The sequence below is a fragment of the Castor canadensis genome, chromosome 5 (assembly GCF_047511655.1).
Source record: "Castor canadensis chromosome 5, mCasCan1.hap1v2, whole genome shotgun sequence".
Taxonomy (NCBI): domain Eukaryota; kingdom Metazoa; phylum Chordata; class Mammalia; order Rodentia; family Castoridae; genus Castor; species Castor canadensis.
In genome coordinates, this window is record NC_133390.1 from 160,404,430 (window position 1) to 160,427,285 (window position 22,856).

General features: G+C 50.8%; 1 protein-coding gene across 2 annotated transcripts in view; it reads right to left on the bottom strand.

Moving 5' to 3' along the window:
• The window catches only part of Mtcl2 (microtubule crosslinking factor 2), a 68,071-nt gene that overhangs the window by 38,372 nt on the left and 6,843 nt on the right, over positions 1-22,856 (bottom strand). For both annotated transcript variants that reach the window (XM_074074715.1, XM_020175262.2), the window contains exons 2-3: positions 9,950-10,174; positions 3,693-3,851 (exon numbers count right to left, since the gene is read on the bottom strand). In XM_074074715.1, coding sequence (XP_073930816.1) covers positions 3,693-3,851; positions 9,950-10,174 — 384 coding nt within the window. The remainder of the gene's footprint in view (positions 1-3,692; positions 3,852-9,949; positions 10,175-22,856) is intronic.

Genomic DNA, 22,856 nt, shown 5'->3' on the forward strand with positions numbered 1-22,856 from the left:
TCCAGAGGCAGAAAGTGGCTTAGCAGTTGCCAAAGGCCAGAGGAAAGAGAGGGTGGGGAGCGACTGCTAAAAGGTACGGGGTTTCTTTTGAGGGCAATGGAGTGTTCTGGAATTAGATCGTGGTGACAGTTTGATACAAGGGGAAAAAAATCACGGAATCATGTACTTTAAAATGATGAACTGCATGGTCTGTGAATTAAATCACAATTTAAAAATTGCCAAGAGCAGTCTAGCACCCACGAAATGGGGTCAGTCAGATGATGGGCGCCGAGAGGCCCTGGAACGTTACACCCTTGACGACGCATGCGCAATGCTGGGAGGGGGCGGGCACAGCGTGAACACTCAAACTCAGCAGCTATGTTCTAAGAAATCACTGCAATGTTCTTACTGGCTTTCTGCCTGAAATGCAAGGGGGGAGGACGAACATCGACGGCTGAGTGAGAGGTGGGGGTGGCGTTAAGATTCTTGAGCAGCATCCCAGCTGGGCCATAGTGCCAACAAGGAACGCAGTGAGGGCGTGCCATCCTCTCTTCTGTCGCCAAGAGCTATCTCCATGGCAACCACATCAGCTCAGGCCAGAGGCTCGGGTTCCCAGTCGGGTGACTATCGCCTCAGCAACCTGTCAGGATGGCAAAGGCGGATCCCAATGATGGGGCTGCAGCTCTGGCAGAAGAATTGCTGAGGGACCCTCGTCTCCATAGAAACCATGTCAGGAAGGAGAGCGAGGAGGCAGAAGACAAACTGCAAGTAAACACAGGCTCCTGAGACACCACGGGCACATCAGGAGGGCTCCACCAGCCTCTCCTACAAACGCCTCAGAGGGGAATGAAACGGTGTTTCTTTAGTTCCTACTCTGTGCATGGTTCCACATAGGGCTCTTCATACTTAAAAATTTAAATTTGAAATTTCACAAATAATACCTACGTACATTCATTCATTTTTAGACAGGGTCTCACAATATTGCCCAGACTGGTCTTGAACTCCTGGGCTCAAACAATCCTCCTGCCTCAGCCTTGTCAAAAGCTGGGACTACAGATGTATGCCACCTCGCCCAACCTACATTCTTATTATTTAAAAAACACTTACATAGCCAGGGTGGTGACATATACCTATAATCCTAGCTACTTGAGAGGCTGAGAACCCAAGGATCATAGTTCAAAGTCAGCCTGGATAAACAGTTCATGAGACCCCCATCTCCAAAAATAAGCAGAGCAAAATGGACTGGAGGTGTGGCTTAATTTGCAAAGTGCCTGCTTTGCAAAACAAAAACCTTAACATGGGCTGGGGGTGAAGCTCAATGTAGAGTGCTTGCTTATCATGAGCAAGGCCGTGCATTCCATCCACAAAACCAAAACCAAACCAAAGAAACAAACAAAAAGAACTTAACTACACAATTAATGGGTACATATACACATAAATGTGAGCATATGAGTAAATGTATATATACAATATATATATTGACATATATATACATATCTACAGATATATATGTTATATACTGATATATGTGTGGTATAGGATACAAATTATAAAATTTATCATTTTAACCATTTTTCTCCTTTATTGTTGCAAAATAGACATGGCAAGAAATGCACTATTTTTAAGCTTTGGTTTTGTTTTGTTTTGGGTGCTGGAGAAAGAACCCAGAGCCTCGAGTACAGTAAGCACATAGTCTACACTGAGCTACATCCAGCCTTAACCATTTTTAAGTACACAGCTCAAGGGCACTAGCACATTCAGTGTGCAACCATAACCACTGTCTGTCTCTTAAACCCTTCATTTTCCCAAACTGAATCTCTGTACCCACTAAACAGTGACTCCTCACTCCCACCCCACATAGCTGGTAACCTCTGTTCTGCTTTCTGTCTCTGAATCTCGCTGCTCAAGGTGTGTCATCCAAGCGGAGTCTTGCGGTTTGTGTCTAGCCTGGCATATGGTTTTCAGGGCTCATCCGTGTTGCAGCCTGTGTCGGTGATTCACTCCTTCTTCCTGTTGAATATTCCACTCTACGTACATTTGTCCATTCATCCGTCCATGGTATGTTGCGCCTACCTTTTGGTTACTGTAAATTATGCTACTACAAACATGGGTCCCTCCTTTAGGGTCCCTGCTTTCAATTCTTTGGGGTCTATACCCAGAATTGGTGGATCATATAGTAATTCTGTGTTTCATTTTTGAAGAACTACTATATCACCTTATTGTTTTTAACTTCTGTGTAGTATTCTATGGTTACTCAATTATTGCTTGCTTTTTGTTGTTGTTTTACAGTACTGGGGTTTGAACCCAGGGCTTCATACTTGCTAGAAAAGTGCTTTACCACTTGAGCCATGCCTCCAGCCCTATTGTTTTTGAGGTTCTTTTTGGTGCTAAGGATCCAAACCCAGGGCCTCACAGGTGCCAAGCACGTGCTCTACCCCCAACCTCTCTGATTACTCAATCTTATTAATGATCTGAAACAGTCTTTTAAGCTGGGTGCTGTTTTCAGCCTGATGTCACAGAGAAGAAACTGAGACTTGGAGAGGGGAAGTGGCTTCAGGGTTGCAGCCATGTCTCTGCTAAGGAAAGGCTGGGTGAACTAGCAAGCTGTTCCTCTTTGTTTTCTTTTTTGGTTTTCTTGCAGTACTGGGGTTTGAACTCAGGGCCTACACCTTGAGCCACTCCACCAGTCTTTTTTTGTGATGGTGTTTTTCAAGATAGGGTCTTGGGAACTATTTCCCTGGGCTGGCTTTGAACTGCGATCCTCCTGATCTCTGCCTGAGAAGCTAGGATTACAGGTGTGAGCCACCGGCATCCAGCTAAGCTGTTCCTCTTTGGGCCTCAGTTTCCCCACCTGTACAACAGGAACAAGCTGAGCTCTAAAATGCTTTCTGAAAGTGTCTCCCCTTTTCATCATTGGGTAACAGCATGAGACAGAGTGAAAATGATAGCCATGGAGGGCAGGAGGCCACAGGAAGGGAGGGAGCCTCCTGCCCAGCCCTGAAGCAAGGCAGGGCTGACCAGCAAATCCTCCTCTCTCCACCCTAGATATCGTGGAGAAGGTGCTGGCATGCCCAGCAGGGTGGGTAACTAAAGATCTGTTCTGTCCTGGGGATTGTGGCATCTTGGTCCCGGACTGCTGGCTTGCCAGCCCCCTAAGAAGTAGGCGGGCGCCTCAGAAGAATGTACCAGTGAGCCTGAGATGCCTCGTGGGCAGCCAACCACCTGAGGCCACCTGGCTGTCTGGAATGCAGACCTCTGGAATCCAGAAAGTTCCAGCCTTTAAAGGTCACCCAGGCTGATGGGTTCTCTTCCTCATTCTGCAGAGCCCTGTGGGCCCTGCATGACCTTGAGGACATCCCTCCTTCTCCTGGGGGCTGTTTGCTCATCCAGAAAATGGGTCTCTATCTTGTTGGGCCTTTATGAAAATTCTTGTCTAGTGTGGTGCCTAACACACTGGTTGCTAAACATACAGGCGGAGGAGGAGAGGGTGTGCAGGAGCAAAGATGGGGTCACATTCAGTTAGCATGTCTGGCACAGTGTAACACAGTACAGTAGGTGCTGCTCAGGAAATACATGCTAGAGGGATGAGTGAATAAACATCCCTGCCAGGGAGGTGTAACTGTGCCCATTTCCTACAAGCAGCAAGGCCCACAATAGGTGGGGCTGCCCCACCACCTGCGCTAGGCCACCATGCGGGGGCGGGCGACCCTCACCTCTCTCGGCCGCTCCAGCTCGGTCTGCAGCACCTGCTTGGCCAGCTCCGTCTCGATGAGCCGCTGCCGAAGCTCCTCATTCTCCTCCTCCAGCCGTGCCCTCTTCTTCTCCACCACCTCAAGCTCCTTGTGCAGCCTCATGGAGATGTCCTTAGAGACCTGGACCGGGCGAGGGGTGAGAAGGGCATGAGCAGGCTGCAGGAAGGGAGCAATGCAGACACTGCCAGTCCCACTGACTGTCCCACCTCAGCTGCAGAGCAACAGGAGACAGGCCCATTCTTACCTCATTTTGCAGATGAGGAAACTGAGGCACAAAGGACCTGAATCTCTGCATCCACGAGGCAGAGACTCAAAGCCCAAAGCCAAACACCCCAGGCTCCCAGTGAGCTAACCCAAAAGCTGTACCCGTCCTGTCTGTTTTAAGGAATATCTTTCATTTACTTGGGTTTTTTCCTACTGGGGTTTAAACTCAGGGTCTTACACTTGCTAGGCAGGCACTCTGCTACTTGAGCCACGCCCCTAGTCCATTTTTGCTTAGTTATTTTTCTGACAGAGTCATGAGGTTTTGCCCAGGGCTGGCCTCATACCTGGATCCTCTTACTTATGCCTCCCCATAGCTGGGATCACAGGTGAGCACCATCACACCCAGCTTGTTAATTAAGATGGAGTCTTGCTAACTTTTTGCCCAGGGTGGTCTCAAACCATGATCCTCTTGATCTCTGCCTCCTGAGTGGGATAACAGGCATGAGTCATTACACCCAACCCTTACCTGGGGCTTTTAATGCTCCCCCAAAACTCATCTAGCACCTTCTGGTCCTGTCCTCATAAGAACCTTGGTAGAGGGTGCGGTCTGGAGTGAAAGCCCAGAGCAAGATAGGAGACATGATCCTGGGCAAGTCATTTTCCAGCTATGTGCCTTAGTCTCCTCAGCTATAAAATGGACACAGTGATATCAGGACCAACCTCACTGCCGAGAGAGGATCAAATCAGCTCTCATACACAAGCCCTTGCTCAGTGCCATCACAGTGAGTGGTGAGCAGTGGCTGCCGCTTCCAAGAGCTTATGGCCAGAGAGCATGACTTGCTGGAGGTCACAGTCACCCTGAGGCCTATTTCCAATTGTCTGGGATATAGAACTTGCCTGAAATGACAAAGGCTGGGCAGACGTCCAAGTCATCCCTACAAAAAGGAACTGACAGAGCTGTAGTCTCCAATACCAGCTCCAGGATGCTGCAGCAACAGCACCCCATTTCCTGGAAGACACCCTCTGTCCTATCTCTTGCTAGCTGAGGATGGGAAGCCAGGAGATGGGGATTTGGGGAGATGAGAACAGTCATTCTAACCTGGTAAACTGCAACTAGACTCCATCCTTGGGCAGGCTGGTCACTGCCTGCTGAATACCCACTGGGCACCAGACTCATTCATCTCTATCCTAGTTCTGTCCTCATGTTACTGACAAGGAAACTAAAGCTCCAGGGAAGTGACCTATTCCGGGTCACCCTCTGTGGCTATGGCTGTGGCTGAGCTGGGCTGGGAGCCCCAGAAGTTTGGAGGAGCCAGTATAGTCAGGGCTCCCCCGGGGGTCTGAAGGCTTTGGCAGCAGGACCTATGTGTGGGGTAGACAGCCCAGTGCCCTTGCCTGCCAGCATGGGAAGTGACCATGGTGCTACATCCTCCGGAAGGGAACAGGGCCCTCCCTGGCTCTGCCCTCTGCCTGAGCCCAAGCCCAACTCAGCATAGACCCCTTGGCAGTGTACAGGGCAGGCCAGGAAAAACAACAGCCAGAGAGGAAACTGAATACTCTCTCCCCTGCTTCCACTGTCCACTGCCCCTCTGGCCCGAAGTTCAAGCACAGCCAGACACTGGCCCACCCTTGCCCACGCTGGGCTGCCCAACTTCCCTCATTCACAAAGTGGGGTAAGCAGTCTCTCTGTATCAGGCAAGGGCTTGAAGAGGGGAAAGGCAGATGTGAGCCTGGTTCCAGCATTACTGGCTATGTGACTCAGGACAAGTTGTTTAACAGAGTTTGGTCAGCAATGGTTGACAGTCTACTCACAAGGGTTGCTGCAAGGAATAAATGACATAATGCTTGAGTCGGGGCTGGAACATACAGGGTGCTCAAAAAACACAAGGATTTTTATTTTCTATTCTTTTTAACAATTAACCCTATTTAGTGAATTATAAAAGTGTGGTCATTTCATGAGCTTGGCTGACCTAGTTTTGATTTTGTGAAATACTTAAGAGCTTTGCAGAGCTGCTCAAAGGCCACTAATTCAAAGTATCATTACTACAAGGATTTCTAATGTGGTATCGAGATTACTGCTTTGCCTCTGTACAGTGATCTTATCCATGTTGGCTCAACCCTAAGGTTTTTTGCTGGACATGTTCAGCCTCCAAGCTTCTGGCTATGATCCCCAGTTTGGGGATATTAAGTCACCCAGGAAGCCCCTGTTCTGATCAATAGTCCACTCATTCATTCATCTTGCTTTGGAACTAGGGGCAAGAGTGAGGGGGTACAGAGATACCAGACCCAGATCACGCCTGGGTTCATTCACATCTCTGTGTTCCAATAGGGCCTGCGATGCACTAAGTGAATAATAAATGCTTGTTGGATGAACAAGCAAATAGACTCCAACAAGGGAAAAGGGAGGAGGTGAATCAGTGAAAAGCTATGTATAGGTAGCTACGTAGGCTCTGACAGGGTGAGGGACATGCCTCTCCACTGCCCACCAACCAATGTCAAGGAAAGGTTTCTGGGGCCAAGGCTCCACTCCAAAGCCTGCTCCCATCTGGGCCAGTTCTCTTCCACTTGAGGGGATACTCCATCTCCACCATGGACTCTACCTGGAGAGGCCACTCAGTCCCTGCCAAGAAGTGATGACCCATGTGATTCCTGAGTCCTAGTCCCTTCTCCTCCTTTCTCGTGGACTCTTTCCCCAAGTGCTCCCCACCCCTGGGACTGCTATGTCAAGAAAGCCCACCCCAGCTAGCTTGTAGATCTCCAATGTGTACAAGGAGCCCAAAGCTCAGATCTCTACAGCACCTGGTGGCCCTGATGGAGGTCAATGGGAGCAAAGCACCTGTGCTAACAGGGTGGCTGGAGCGGGTGGCCTGGCTTGGCTCTTTCTCTCCCCAATCCTGGAGGTCCTGGGGCCCCTGAGCCTAGCAGTTTCTTAAGCACTGACCCATGCTTTCCAGCCCCTGGAGGAGCACTTTGATTATTATCCCCATTGCGAGGCTCAGGAGGGAAAGTTCACTTGCCTAAGGTCATACTGCTAGAAAGCTACCAAACCAAGATTTGAAAGCAGGAGAGTCAACTCCTTCTTTCAGCCTGACCTTGCTGCCGTAGGGGGAAGCTTAAAGACATATTATATTACTACCAACAATACATGTCTTTATAATAATCCCCAACAGTGGACTCAGTATGCCAGGCACTTGAAGGGCTCTGCGTGCCTGTCTCATTTGATCCTTTCAGCTACCCCCAAAGTAGGGGACAGAGACACCAAGAGAGGCCAGGCAGCTGCGGCTGCCGGAAACCAGGGCAAATCCCCAAAGCACAAACAAATGCGCTCAGCCATGAGATCACTGTTTACAGTGTCGGCTGGCTCCTGCCAACCCCTATCAACAGCCTCCAGCTCCAGCTCCCTGGCACACTCACCTCTGGGCTCCAGGGCCCTGTCACACTGATCCTCAGGGACAGAGATGGGAACTCTTGCTAAGAAGCACCCCTTGGCCAGGTGGCATTCTGGACAGTGTGCAGATGAATCCTCCCAAGAGCCCTAGGACCAGCCTGTAATCCTAACTACTGGGAGGCTGAGATCAGTAAAATCTAGGTTCAAAGCCAGCAGAGGCAAAAGCAAAAAGTTTGAGAGACCCCCATCTTAAGCAATAAAAGCTGGGCACAGTGACTCATGCCTGTCATCCCAGCTACTGTGGGGAAGTGTAAATAGAGGACCAAGGTCCAGGCCTGCCCAAGCAAAAAGCGAGGCCCTACTACCAAAATAACCAAAGCAAAAAGGGCTAGTGGTTTGGCTGAAGTGGTAGAGCACCTGCCTAGCCAGCAACAAGGCCCTGAGTTCAAACCCCAGTGCCACCAAAAATAAAACAAAACACCCAGGAAGATGGGAATGTCACTCCTGTTTTATGGATGAGAAACTGAAACTCAAGGAAGAGAGAGAAGCAAGACTGCACAGGTCACCCAGGAACTAAAGCCAAGGCCAGAACATTTTCTCCAGGAACATTTGCATCTGAGGAGAGGAATGTGTTTCTGATGGTCCCAGGGCCTCCTATATAGGGGTCATTTCAGATGAGAATGTAGACCCCAGAGTGCTAGGACATGACACCCTCCCGCCATGTGCTCAGTTCCTAGGTGAGCACTCACTTGTAGCCACACCCAAGGCTCAGCACTGTCTTCACTTGAACTACTTTATTTTCTATTCATAATCTCTACAGGGAAGACCTAGTATTAGCTCCATTTACCACAGGCAGAAACAGGCTCAGAGATGTGAAGAAGCTTACCCAAGACCACACAGCAAGCAAGTGGCAGGACATGTCTCTGCCCACTGGCCCCTGGGTTTCTCATCCTATGCAGTGTCCCTGCTGAAGTTTCATTCACAACACCCTAACCAATAACTGAGCTGCTCAATAAAACCACTGTTGCACAAAAGCCCTGACGATTCAGTCAATTTACGTCCCTCATTAACATAAGGGGAAACTGAGTCCCCAAGCAGAGGGGCCAATCAGGGCATGCATGGGCCAAGGAGCTGGCAGAGGAAGACGGTCCCCAGAGCTATTCTCCCAGGCAGCTCCCTCCCCGCCTGAGCCCATTGAGTAAACCTCATGATGCTAGGGCACACAGTATTCTGCAGACCTCCGAAAAGGCACCAACACATTGGGATGAAGGGTGGTGGCCAGAGGTGGCCAGCAGTGCAGGCTGGGCCAGCAGATGAGCTCAGCGCTGCAGCTGCAGGGGTGGGCAGGGGAGGGAGGAAAGAAGGGGTTGATGCTGATTGGCTAGTTCAAATCCCAACAGAAGGGGCCCTCCCTCCATCCCGACTCCTGAAAGTCCCTCCCAAACTCCCCTCCTCTCCAATGTTCTGGGCCCTCCCACCCTGCAGGCTGTGCAGGCAGCCCAGCTGCTGTCTCTGCCCCTGAAGGTCCCCTTCCTTGTCTGTCTTCAGTCAGATTTTCTTGTGTCTCTCCCAGAAATCCTCAACAACCTGGACCCAAACACAAATTTGCAGGTTCGTCTGAGTTTCTCCACCTCTCTCCTACCCTCTCCCTTTCCCACTCCCATTCCAGGACTGAACATTTGTGCAGCCATTTATCACTTGATCTGCCCCCTCAGGCAGAGGTGGCCCATTCTGTACCCAGTGCCCTCCCCGTGATCCCACTGGGGACAGTCAAGATAACAGCAGATGCAAAGGCCTACGTGGAGCTGGCACTCACTATTGACTACCCTGGCCCTGCAGACCCCTGACAGCAAATCTCAGGGTCTTTTACACTACACTTGTAGGGCTTGAATTTGCCAGCACCTTCTGGTGGAGGGTGAGTGGGAAAGGGGTTCCTTATCCTGCCTGCTCCCCTGAGCCCTTAGGCCTCCCCCTTCCTGGCTCTGGACCATCGCTTCCTCAGACCTCAACTCATAAGGCATCTCAGCAGAAAGACTCCTTAGGACCCCCACACTATATCGGGTGCCTCCAGCCCCAGCTCCTATAACCCCTGATCACACTGGGCTGAGTGTTCATGGTGGCCTTCTATCTGTATTATCTCACTCAATTCTCACAGAACCCTGAGAGGTAGGGGCTGTGCTTACACCCACTTTACACTGAAATATAAGTTATAGGTTCGTGCTCAAAAATCACAAAATCTGGGCATATTGAAGCCAAGATCAGAGCCAGCTCTGTTCAACTCCAGGCCTTCCCTGCTGTCATCAGCATAATGAGAAATCTCCATGGACATACACAGGGACAACTGGAACCTGACACCAGGTATGGGGCTGAAACTAAACAAGCAGAAGCTGCTGTTTGGAGGTTTCATAGTATGATATCGCCTTTGGGTGTCCCTGACAGAAGGCCTGTTAGTTCACCAGGGACCCCTGCTTTGCGTACTGGAAAACTGAGGTCCATGTATGGCAGTGTAACTTGCCTGAGGACATGTAGGATGAAGCCACAGAGCTGATCTGGACCCCCAACTAAGGCTCACCTACATCCCGTAGCCAGTGCACCTGTGAGGCTTGACAGAGGGGCCCAGGCTGACCTTGACATCCTGCTCCAGACCTCGGATGAGCTCGCCGTCCACCTGGCCAGTCTGGGCAGCACGGAGGCTGCGGCGCTCGGCTTTGCGCAGTCGGTACTGCAGGATGCGGCAAGTCTTGCTGGCCTGGTCCAGCTGCTGCCGTAACTCCTGCAGCTGGTATACATCCTCCTCCATGTACACATCCCGCATCTCCAGCATCTCTGCCCGTAGCTCCTCGATCTCATCCTGCAAAAGGAGGGAAGGAGTGCTTAGGTCCCTGGCCACAGCCAATGCTGAACCAGCACTGGGGTCTGGGAGTGGTAGGCTATGTAGCAGACCCCCAGAGATGCTCACATCTGAACTCCCAGGATCTGAAAATACATGCCTTACATGGCAGGGGGGGGACTTTGGGGATGTGATAAGGATCTGGAGGGAAGGAGATTATCTGGGTGAGCCCAATGTCATCTTCAGAGTCCTCATAAGAGGGAGGCAACTGGGAGCAAGCAGCATAAGAGGGATACACAGGGTGAGTGATGTGCTCTGTAGGTTGGAGAAGGGACCATGAACCACGGAATGTGGGTAGCTTCCAGAAACTGGAGAAATCCAGGGAAAGGATTCTCCCCCAGAACCTTCAGGAGGAATACAGTCCTACTAGCATCTTGCTTTGCAGATTTCTGAACTTCAAAATTGGAAGATAACAGCAGGGCACCGGTGGCTCATACCTGTAATCCTAGCTACTTGGGAGGCTGAGATCAGGAGGACTGTAATTCAAGACTGGCTGGGACAAATAGTTTGAGAGACCCCATCTCCAAAACAACCACAGCAAAATGGACTGGAGGTGTGCCTCAAGCAGTAGAGGACTTGCTTTCCAAGTGCAAAGCTCTGAGATCAAGTCCCAGCCCTGCCAAAATAAATAAATAATTGGGAGATAATCTGGAACTAAGCCATTGTTATGTGTTGGATCTTAAATGTCCCCAAGCTTAGTTGCCAGTTTGTGGTACTAGTGGAAGGTGGTGGAATTTTTAGGAGGTGAGGCCCTTAGGTTGTTGGAGGACCCTAGGTCCTTGAAGAAGATATTGGAACCCTGGTGTCCCCCTCTCTTGTCACTTACTGGCTATACTAGGTAAGCATCCTCCTCTACCACGTGCTCCCCACCATTATGTTCTGTCTCGTCACAGGCACAAAGCTGTGGAGTCAAGTGAAACCTCTGAAACTGTGAGCCAAAATAAGTCTTTCCTCCTTTTAAGTTGATTACCTCAGGCACTTTGTCACAGGGATGGAAAGCTGACACAGCCACTAAATTTGTGGTGACTTGTTACAGCAGCAATTGGAAACTAATACACTGAGGAAGCATTCAACAAACATTTATGAGTGCTGACTATGTACTAGATCCCATGCACAGCACATGGCCAGGGAGGGACAGTGGTGACTAGCCCCTTCTCTATCTTCCACCCCAAGCCTCATTGGGCAAACACAAAGTAAACAAAAAGAAGTTTTAAAAATTCAGATCCTGTTAAGTGCTATGAAGGCAAAAACAAAATAAAAAACACAGCAATGTGGGTAATGTGATAAGAATGATGGGAGTGAACTGGAGGCATGGCTCAAGTGGTACAGTACCTGCTTTGTAAGCACAAAGCCCTGAGTTCCAAGCCAGACCCACCAAAAAAAAAAAAAAAAAGAGAGAGAGAGTGACAGGGGAAGGTTCTGTGTTAAGGGACATTTAAGCTGAGGCAAGCTGAGACTCTTTCTACATGGCTGAAGAAAGAGCCAAGAAGAGACTGTTGCAGGCAGAGGGAACAGTGTGTGCAAAGGCTTAGAGGCAGGAAAGAACTCAGTGGATCAAAATACAGCAAGGAAGTCAGAGCAGCTATAGGGTCATCTGAGGCTAGGGAAACAGTGGTCAGCCAGCCATATGGGACCTTGAAGGTATGGGTTTGGGATTTAAGTGGAGGGGGGTCAGAAGTGACCTCACTTCCTCAGGGCAGCTCCTGCTACCTCTGCCACCAGCTCCCAGTGGCCTCTCACTTCTTTGTAGTCATTAGCACCTCTTTAATTATTTGCAGAGACTGTGAGAGTCTGAAGGGCCACCTGCCTGCCCTGCCCCCAATCCTCCTGCAGATGCCCAGATATTAACTGAATGAACAAACACATGCAGGTCCACTTAGGTAAGGAACAAGGAGAGGGACGCACGGACATGAAGTGGTCATTAGACACTATGTGTAGGGGAGAGTGGGGACCCCACAGAAGAAAGGCCTAACTACTATGTCTCATAACAAATGTGGAAACTGAGTCACAGTAGGAATAACACCTTCTCAGTTCATATAAAATTGAGAAACTGAGTCACAAGGGATGAGGACTTGCCAAAGGCGTCCCTGAGGAGGCAGACACCATGGCTGGGGCTGATGAAAGCAAGGAGGCGGGTTTCAGGAGCAGAAAGGCGGCTCTGGAGGCGAGACAAGATCTGGAGTACCCAACCTTCAGAACCCCAATTTTTCCCAAGAAAATGGGGGATGGAGGGCCTGGAAGGTGAGGTCTTGGATCTCTGCTCCTCATGCTACACCAGTGAGGAGGAATATGCCTTCTACTTCCCTCAGGGGTGTACTCCTGCCTTCTCCTCTACCTTTTCCCACCCCTGGGAAGGAACCCACAGGGGGGCCCTCACTTCACACCTGCTTGCCTGCAAGGCCAGAGCAGACTGTGGCTCCAAATGGAAGAGCTGTGGTTCCCTGTGGCAAGGGGTACGGCTTTGAGTCTGATTCACAGGCCTGTCTGGAAGCCGGTGCCCTCCAGGTGGGTTCTCAGCGGCCTAGAAGCTGACTGGGGTCTTCACACTCATGCACTGGCTCCTGGGACCACCTCTCAGAAGGTTCTGAGACCAGGAGAGGAAGACAGAGGTGACGGATGGCTTCTCCCAACCCCACCAAGTACTGTCTCACTCCACCCCAACAGAGGGGCTTAACCCCACTTGCCACAGCAGCCTCTCCTGGGGATGCATTCAGCAGTACCCCAAATTGGATGATCATGCTGGCAGCTGCAGGGGGACAGTCACCTCCTAAAGGCGCTCCCCCCACCACATCCCAAAATACACAAGAGCCACCACCACACCATGCCAAGCAGACAGACCAGAAGTGGGAAAGGAAGAAGTGGGGCAGTCAATGGTCACACTGGTTGGGGAGGAATGAGGAAGTGAGGAGTCCCTGCGCCAGCCTGAAGTAAGAGCATTCAGGAACTGCAGGCAGGCGGCTCAATCCAAGCTAGCCTAGGCCACATGGGCCTGCATTCAAATCCAACCGTGCACCTCACTTACTCCCCTTGCAGTTGTACTGGCAGGACCTGGTGATGGGAAGGATATGAGGGTCTGAGAGAACCTCAAGCTCAACATGAGCCAAGGGGAAATGCAGGGACACACAAGTTCATGACGCCGGGCTACATTAACAGATGTATGATATTTAGATCATGGAAGGTGACCTCCTTCCACATAGGACCACATCCAGAGCACTGGGTGTCATTTTTGGGGGCCACACATTTAGCTTTTAAAATAACTGATTTTTTTTCTATGTATGAAAGTAAGACATGGTCACACAAAGTTTTTGTTTTGTTTTGTTTTGTTTGACACAGTCTCTTTTTTTTTAATTTCCTTTATTCATATGTGCATACAGTGATTGGGTCATTACTCCCCCTTTCCCCCCGCCCCCTCCCTTTTTCCCCCATCCCCCTGACACAGTCTTAATATGTAGTCCAGTCTGCCCTTGAACTTTCGATCCTCCTGCCTCAGACTTTGGAGGGCTGAGATTACACCTGTGTGTCACCACGTCTGGCCAGTTTTGAAAATACAGAAAACATAAATCATGCATAATTCCTTCACCTGAATTACAGCAGCTCTAACAGTATGGTTTCTGGGGTTGGGGATGCAGCTCAGTGGTAAAGCACTTGCCTAGCATTCAACAAACAAATAAAAACCCGAGTGTGGTCCTCACTGCAGAATTGGCGTCATCGGGGAGCTTGTTAGAAATTCTCACATCCCAAGCCAGACCTACCGAATCAGAAACTCTCGGGGTGGCTCCCCAAGTGATTCTGATGCTGGGCATTTCCTTCCCCTCTAGTATCCCTAAAAGGGCAAGAGTCCCATCTTGCAGCACACGTCCCCAACCCTGGGCCTACTGGAGAAGTGAATGGATGAAGGATCTCTGACATGAGCAGCTGTCTCCCTGGGGCCTGCCTTCATTACAATCCATTTCTGATGGCACAGGCTGTTGTGTTCATGCCAGCTCTGTCTGTCTGTGGGGGGCAGGGGTCCAGGCCTCTCAGGCCTCTGGGGGCTCATCCCAGGTGCAGGCAGAATGCCGGCCAGCCCCTCCTGGCACGGCCCCATGTGGTGGGTGAGTTGACAAAGGCGGGCTTGTGGTCTGCACGGCTGGGACGTGGGCAGCAGAGCAGGAGACTGAAGGACTTAGGCTGGGGCTCTGGGCTTCTGGGCTTGAGCTGGGGGCAGGGAAGGGGCTGCTTGTGCATGGGGAGGGGCCCCAGGAGTACAGGACTCTGTTGGATCACAGAGGCTCAGAGTGCACATTGAGCCCAGAAATCTTCTGGGTTCCTCAGTCCTGCAGATGTGGCTGCACCCTAGGAAAGCTCTCAGGTGACAGATTCTACAGAAAGGGGGGAGCTTTTCACAGACAGCCCAGGGACCCCCCCACCTTCTAGACTAGAAGTAGTCTAGAAGTCTAGTAGTCTAGTAGTCACACTAGAAGTAGTGAGGAAGGGGTCAAATTCCACCAACCCAGGAGGTCTCGTGGCTACAGAACAAAGGGTGTTTGAGTCTCTCCCTCCCAACATAAGGGGAACCCAAATCTCATCTTCTACCACAGATGCCAAAGGTAACACTGGTTGGGCTAGTGGTGCAAACCTGTAATGCCAGCTATGTGAAAGGTGTATGTAGAAGGCCTGAAGTCCAAAGCCTGGGAAAAGTGCAAATCACAGTTTTCAAGCTGTAGTCTCTTTCCTGTGAGGTCCTTGTAGCTTATAGGGCTGGTGACAGGCACTCACACTGCCTCTGAGACAGTCAGCACTTCCTTTTCTCAACAGGTTCCCTTTGCTCTGACTAGCAGGCAATATCTGTTTATTGGAGGAAATCTGAAAAAAGCAGGTGGCTGGCTGTCTCATCCATTTGTCTCCACCAGCTTCTGCTTCTGTCTAAGCCCTCCAACCTGGACCCCCTAGCCATCACCTGCCATCACCTCGTCTCCTCCCTACTCTGTCTTGTCCCTGATCCCAGCTCCTAGATATGCCATGACTGAAAAAAAAATGGCCATCACCTGCCTACCAGGAGACTTACGAACATAGGCCCAGCCCAGGTGTGTGCAGGCCTGGCTGCTGGTTTAATCCTTTTACCAACCCTGTGAGGTAGGTGCTGAAAATGTTCCCACAGCTGCTCAAGCAAGGGAGGAGTGGAACCGGATTCCAAACAAGGCAGGTGGCCCTGGACCATAGCATGAACTGTGTCTTCTTCCAAATTCGATAGGGCAGTTTCCTTGACTAGAATGGCCTTCACCAAGCTAACTCCCAACTATCTCATTCTTCTAGAACATTCTCTCCTTCCCTGTTCTAATTCAGACCCCCACACTCTGAACTTCATGTTCCCTAGTACTAACAACTTGAGGTTGTATCGCTTGTTTTCAAGTCTGTCTTGGAGGAAGAGTAGGGCTGAGTCTGACCCATGTCTGGTCCCCAGCATCACCAAGGACAGGACATGGTATAGAGCAGGCACTCTTTATGGTCCATGAACAGATGAATGAATGAGAGGATGAATATGGCTGCTGCCTTGCTCAGTCTCTCTCTGCAGCCAAGCTGCTAAGGAGTAAGGGGAGCCTATGTAGCCCTGGCTGGTCTCAGCCCCTGATGCCACCCCAGGAAGGTGGACTGCCTTCTGCTCCCCACCTACTCTCTGACCACAGGTGCCTCTTTGTCGACCCTGTGATCCACAAGGGCAGCCTGCAGTAAGCAGCCTAAGAGGTGAGGCTGCTCCCGTGATGGTCAGTTCTCAGCCATCCTCCAGAATTGGCCAGGAAGAGTGGCCCAGGCTGGGCTGGATGGCCCCACATGAGCTCACACTGCTGCTAATAATAGGAGGCTTGCTGAGTGGCACAGGGCTCCACAGTTTACAAAGACATTCCAGTGAATCATCCCATGGGTCCTCACAGAAAAATGCCGCATCAGGCAAGCCAGGAAGCCCCATAGGGCAGTCAAAGAGCCACAGAGAGGGAGAGTTGTGCCCAAGCCCACCCAGACAAGATAAGAGACCTCCAGGCAGGACAGCTGCTGCCCTCAGGATCCCTTCTCTACATCACTACTCAGGAAGACCATGAACTTGGAAAATCATATCTTTATTTTTACCAATCTCTAACTAAAAATTAGCCTTTCCTTCTATTCTGGAGTCATGGAACAAACCAGGGTTGTGTTAGCAGCACCTGTGACTTGGCCCCCAAAAGAAATCGCAGATATTTCATATCTCATAACAGTTGTTGCAGAGATGTCAAAATATCTTTACATTCATCAGAACTTTGAAATTATAGTGGTTAACAGACCTGTCACCAGAACTCATGAGTTAATAAACACACATATTACTATATCTTAATTGTAGAACATATCTTAATAATGTGCTTCAGTATATTTGGTTTCATTGTATTTAAAAATAAACTAAACACTGTAAATATTAACCTAGAATTATTCTCAACAGAGGGCTTAAGGGTCCACAGCATAAAATACGATGGAGCCCCTGTTCTCTCCAGAGGCTGCATCTGTGAGGTCTGGGTCACTGCCTCAGACCCCAACTCCCCGGGCATAAAGGGGAGAAGCAGAGCTCTGCACTCTCTCTCTCTCTTTGGTAGGACTGGGTTTGAACTCAGAACTTCACACTTGCAAAGCAGGAACATTACCACTTGAGCCACACCTCCAGATCATTTTGCTCTGGTTATTGTTTGGTAGGAGTCTCCCAAGCTATTTGTCTGGGCTGGCCTCAAACCTGGATACTCCCAATCTCAGCCTCCCAAGTAGCTAGGATTACAGGTGTGAGACACCGGTGCCTGACCAGAGTTACACTTTCAAACCACATTTTTTTGTCTGTTTTGTTTTGCTTTTTGAGACAGGGTCTCTATATGTAGCCCAGGCTGGCCTTGAACTCGAGATCCTCCTGCCTCAACCTCCCAAGCGCTGGGATGAAAGGTATGTACCAATACACCCAGACTCAAATCACATTTTAAATGCTCTGGGTTGGCAGCATGGCTCAACCACAAGACCTTGAGTTCAAACTCCAGCAGCCAAGAAGAAAAAATCTACAGTAATTAAATGTTTTAAGCAGTATTCCTTTCTGTGAGACACCTACACGATATACAATGGCAAACCTTTGTACAGCAAGGACAGAGAAGTCTAGATTTGCAGTGCTCTGGAGCCCTTCACATGACTGCAGACTGCTCAGGCCTGATGGAATTGGTCTATAAGGGGATGAAAATAACTGTGGCCCCTCTGCAGAAATGGGTGGTCAGAACCCAGCAATAGCTCCAGCTGGTCCCAAAGGGACAGGGAAGTAACCAAGGGGCCTTGAGGTTCCTGAAGGCAGATGCAGGTTGCCTCTTTCCAACCAGCAAGGCAGAGTCTGAGCTACAGCAGGGGTCGCCCAGCAACCTCCCCACAAGAGTCAGCTCCCAGTGCTGCCACAGGGCTCAGAAATGCGCCCTGTGGACCCTGGCTGGGTCAGGAGCTGGGAGCTGGTGTCTCGGCCCACCCAGCTCCCAAGGGACTCTGCACTGCCTAGGCCTCCTTCCTCCTGTCTCTGTCTCCCACTCTGGCCTCTCCACCTCAAAGGCCATCTCTACCAAAATCTCCCTGGCTGCCCCAGGGCACAGACTCAGGGCCAGATTTCTGGATTTAATACTCACACCCTGCTCCCCACTCAGTCCAAGAAGTAATTCTACTTACTTATTAATTTTCTTCTTTGTTTATTGTAGTGCTAGGGATGGAACCCAGAGCCTTGCACATGTTAGGTAAGTGCTCTACCACCAAGCCACACCCTCAGATCCAAGGAGTTACTTAAAGAAAAAAAAAGGCTAAAATGTGCCTAAAACTGTCTAAGACTCTCCTGCTTAAAACTGTCCAATGATCACCAAAACCTGGAAAACCCAAATGTCCCTCCTGGAGAATGGCTAAACTGTGGCACCTCCATGAAAACATGCAGCAAGGTCTGGGTGCTCAGTGGAGTGATTTGGTGAAATCCTTCAAGACTTAGGAGACTGCTTGCTGTGTGACCTGTGTACAGGACATTTTGGAAAGCAAGGCTACCAGGATAGAGAACAGGTCAGTGGTTCTTAGGGCCTGAGGCAGAGGAAGGGATTGACCTCAAAGAAGAAATTCTGCGGTGTGATAGACTCTTCTGTATCGTGTGTGTGCGTTGGGATTGAACCCAGAGACTCATACTAAGTACATACTCTGCCACAGAGTGACATCTCCAACCCTGAGGAAAACTTGCATACAGCAAAGTGTGTTTTGACAAAGGCATCCTGTTTTGTAGGCTATCATTCTGATCAAAGTGTAGAACAAGATATAGATTGGTGTGATGGTTACAGAACTGGTGTCTTTGTCTCATTTTACTGTAGGCAAATTATAACATGAGGCTGGGGATGTAGCTCAGTGTTAAGAGTACTCATCTAGCCCAAAGTTCTGGGTTCCATCCCCAGCACCACAAAAAAATAAAAATAAATAAATAAAAAGAAGGAAGGAATTATGCTTCAGTACACCTGACCTGAGGTAGAGAGGAGAAAGCAAAACAAAACCTCCATGTTGATGGACTTTTCTCCACACTCAGTGAAACCCCAATCTGTCCCAGGGCACAGGCCCCATCTGGCCTGACCCCTGCTCACCTCAACTCTCACCTTCTCCTCCCTCAATTCCTCCTCTCCTTGGCTATACTACAGCCACCAGAGCCTTCCCCAGAAGCCACAGCAGCTCCTTTCCCACTCTAAGCTTTGGCCCTGTCATTTCCTCTGCTGGGCTCCCTGCCACCCCTGCATCTGCTGCTCTGCCTCCTGCCTGAGGTAGTCTACAATGCCTCTCCTTAAGGAGACTTCCACACCTACCAGACTTCTCATCTCCATCAAGACTTCTCATCTCCATCGTATCCCTTTGTTTCTTTCATGGTACACATCACAGGCTTATTCAGGACACTCGTTTTATTTATGTGACTGCTTGTGGAAGGCTAGTCTCTACCACTAGGACATCTTCAGGAGGGCAGCCTAGCATGGTGCATGATACACAGAACTTGCTTAATAAATCACTGTGGAAGTGAATAACCCAGCCTAAGACGAAGGTCACCCTCCCACCGTACTCTGTGTAGCAACCACTTCCAGGGGGTGCAGGTGTGGATCTAAATCTTTGACTCTTTGAGGCTAATGTCCATTGAGGCTCAGACTCCAACTCATCAATACCCAGGCCGTAGCTCTGCCAGATTCCAAACCTTATCCAAATGAAACGCCTCCTCCCCAGCTCCAAGGGACCCACTGGCCAAGGGCAGGCAGACCCGGGAAGAGCAAAGAGCTGAGCCAGGGGACCAGAACCTTCACTCTGTGCTACGGCAACCATGGAGGATCAGGAGCCCCTGCCTGGCCTGCCTCCACCCATACCACCTGGCCACCATGGTCCCTCCCTTGGGCCATGGCCCAGGCTGCCTGCCCATCTGCCACCCTGGCTCTGGGCCACTTATCTGTCTCCTGCTCTGGCCATTCACTCCAACCCAGGAAGGGCTGACCAGCAGGGTGGCCAGCAGTGGCCACAGGGGCGGATGCCAGCCCCACCCAAGAGGCCAAGGGAGCCATCTGCTGTCCCTTCTGCCAGTCCCCAGGGATCTGTCAAGGCTCCAGATGAGATCATTGCACTTGGACCTCACAGAGGGGACCAGGAAAAGGCTCCCTCTAGCTCAAATGCAAACACTCCAGGGACAACAGCAAGGGGGAGGGGAACCCAAAGACTCCATCCCTTGCAGGGGGGTTGGGAGGGTTGGGGGTGGGGTTTGAGTTTTCTATGGTTCCCCAGAGGGTCCAGGGATGGACTCTGGGTCCCTGTCTTCCAGCCCAGAGTTCAATCCAGCTTAGCCTCCTTGGGTGGAAGCTGGACTCCACTGTTGGGGGAGTCTAGGTCAAAGGTCCCTAGAGGAGAGCCACACCCATGGAGGGGTGTTACAAGATGCTCCAGCCCACAAGGAGGCTGCCTGATCCTAGAGATCCACCTGGTCCTGCTTCTCTGATTGTGAATCTGAGGGAAGACGAGGGTCCCTAACCTGTCTCTCTAATGCAGTAGATAACAGGCAGACTCACCCTGAGCACAGCTCCTCCCCACACACACCCCACGCCAGGCACATGGTGGGCAGTACGTGCTCTCTCCTTGCATCCCCAGCAGCCTCAATGGATAAGGAACCTGAGATCACAGAAGTCAAGTACACTGCCCAAGGTCACATGCAAAGTGACACAGACAGGAAGAAAGTCTAGTTGGAGCTCTTGTAAACTAGACTAAGCGGTCTCCATAATGGAACAATGAAAATTATACCGGCCGACATTTACAGGGGTGTGGCATGTGCCAGATACCAGGCAGAGACTGACTAGTCAGCTGTTAACCCTTGCTCAGTGGTGAGCATTTCCAGGCAGGCACTGGTTGTCTTCTCTCCACTTTACAGAGGCACAAACAGGGCTGGAGAAGAGGCAGGCCCCACAGCCACTGCCCCATTCAAGGCCTCACAGGGCAGAGCAGGCCCTGTGCCTCTGGGGACACTTACAGAGGAAATCACCAGACAGTGTCCCTCCCGTCCTTTCTGTGTGAACAGGAAGGAAGGCAGCTTTGGATCTGGATATGTTGAAAACATGCCCCAAACGGCCTCTGGACTGTAGTTAAATCTCTAAAGGGAGAAGACAGGGAGCTGAGATCTTTGAGGATGTAAAGCAAGAATGAGTCAAGACAGTGGCTCAGGGTCATCCAGTCTGCCCTCTGGGACACCCCAAACTGGCATCCTGGAAAGAGCATCACAAGAGCATCCCTCCCTTCTGCCTCTTGTCACTTTCAAGCTGTGTGACCACTGACAAGATCTTAACCTCTCTGGGCTTCTGTTTGCACATATGTAGAAGGATGAGACTAACTACTCTGGGAGGTCCTTGCTCTCACGCAGAAAGGGGGCTTACATGAAACTGTAATTACCTGATTAATAATCTAGTCATTGTTGGGCAATGTCTCAAAGGAGACACCAGGAAGCTCCAGGTGCTGCAGCCTGGAGCCTGGCCTGCTGAGCTGAATGCAGTGGGGGTGGGGCTGAGAAACCAAGGTAAAGAACCGCGAACTGTGAAGACAGACGCCTGGGGATACAGAACAAGAACAGTCTGGGAGCCTGGGTGGAGCCAGGATGGAGAGAATGAGGAGGCTGGGCAGGCTGGGGAGGCTAGGGAGGCAGGACCACACAGGCCACTTGCCACAGGGCAGGGTGGACAGGGCAGAGGCCAGTGCAACTGAACAGGCCTAAAAGAGCCAAGCAGGGCAAAACTGATCTGGCTTAGCTGGGGGACCCCAAAATCTCCCCCTGAGAAAGCGTCTATGTGTGGCCTAGGCACAAGCAGACAGTTCACCTCTACCTTAAAAGGAGGGACCCCAAAAGTGGACCTCCAACTTGCAAAGAAACACTACCAGGTCATAAGTCTGAGGCACTGACTTTGGCAATACAGGGACAGTAGACTCAGAATGGAAGGGAAAAGGAGGGCATGCAGGGAGAAATAGGTCTGGGGTACCCACAATGCATCATTTCAACTCCCAGAGCGCCACCCCAGCCCGGTCCACAGAGGCACACCAGGAGTCAGGCACAGTCCCACAACTCTCAGGGGGTCACCAGAGCCTCATGATAATAAGGGGTGAGGGCTGAGAGCCTGAGTAAGAGATGAACAGGGAGGGAGGGCCAATCCCCTTCCGTACCTGCTTCCTCCTGTTTAGTCCTTACAGCAACCCTGCGGGGTCAGTGCTATCAGATCCCATTTTACAGATGAGGAGACTGAGGCTCCCAAAGAAAAAGCTCAGGAAAAAAGGTAGAGCCAGGATTCAAGACCATAGGGTTCTTAGTCCCCTTGGGCTGGAGGAAGGGAGGGCTGACTCCCTGCAATGCCTCAGGGTAGCCAGCTAACCAACTAACACAGAGGTCCTGGCCCCTTCCCTCCAGTGAGGGCCTTCTTCCGGCCCCACAGGGCAGTGATATGACTATGGATGAGGTCATGTGTGTAAAGGATGAGGGAAGCATCACAGTAAGAAATGTGACTGCTGCTCTCCCTCTGCCCCAGAGACTAAACAAGGGTGTGGGGCTCTGTTCCTTCTGCTGTACCCAGGACTGTGCTGGGTTGCTGTATGCCTGAACTTCTAACTCTAATCTTCTCAAGTGCCTGCAAAAAATAGATTACATTCCCAAATTACGGACAGGAAGACTGAGGCTGGATGAGGGGACTTGCACAGGGGAATCACACATGGGGAGGAGGTGACAGGATGAGGCTTGGCTTAAGACCTAATCTCAAAGACAGAGTTTGTCTGAGACCCCACAGCCTTCCTTCCCTCCCTCATTGAGCCTCTGGGACAGGCCAGGCCTTGTGCTATAGACACACAGAAAGGAAACAGCCCTCATCCCTGCTATTGCTACAAATCAACAGGGACCCCTCCCAGCCAAGTGTTCACAGTGCCTCAGTGCCCTGCCCAAGCAGGGCCACCCATTCCTGCGACATCCCCCCACAACTCCACACTGTTCCCTATAGCTCTCCTTTTTAAACCTACAGCTGGCCTCCAGATGGGAACCCCTGCCTTTCACTCAGTCACACCCACCTATTTACTGAGCCCCTCCAAAGCAGCAGGCCCTGTTCCAGGAGCTGAG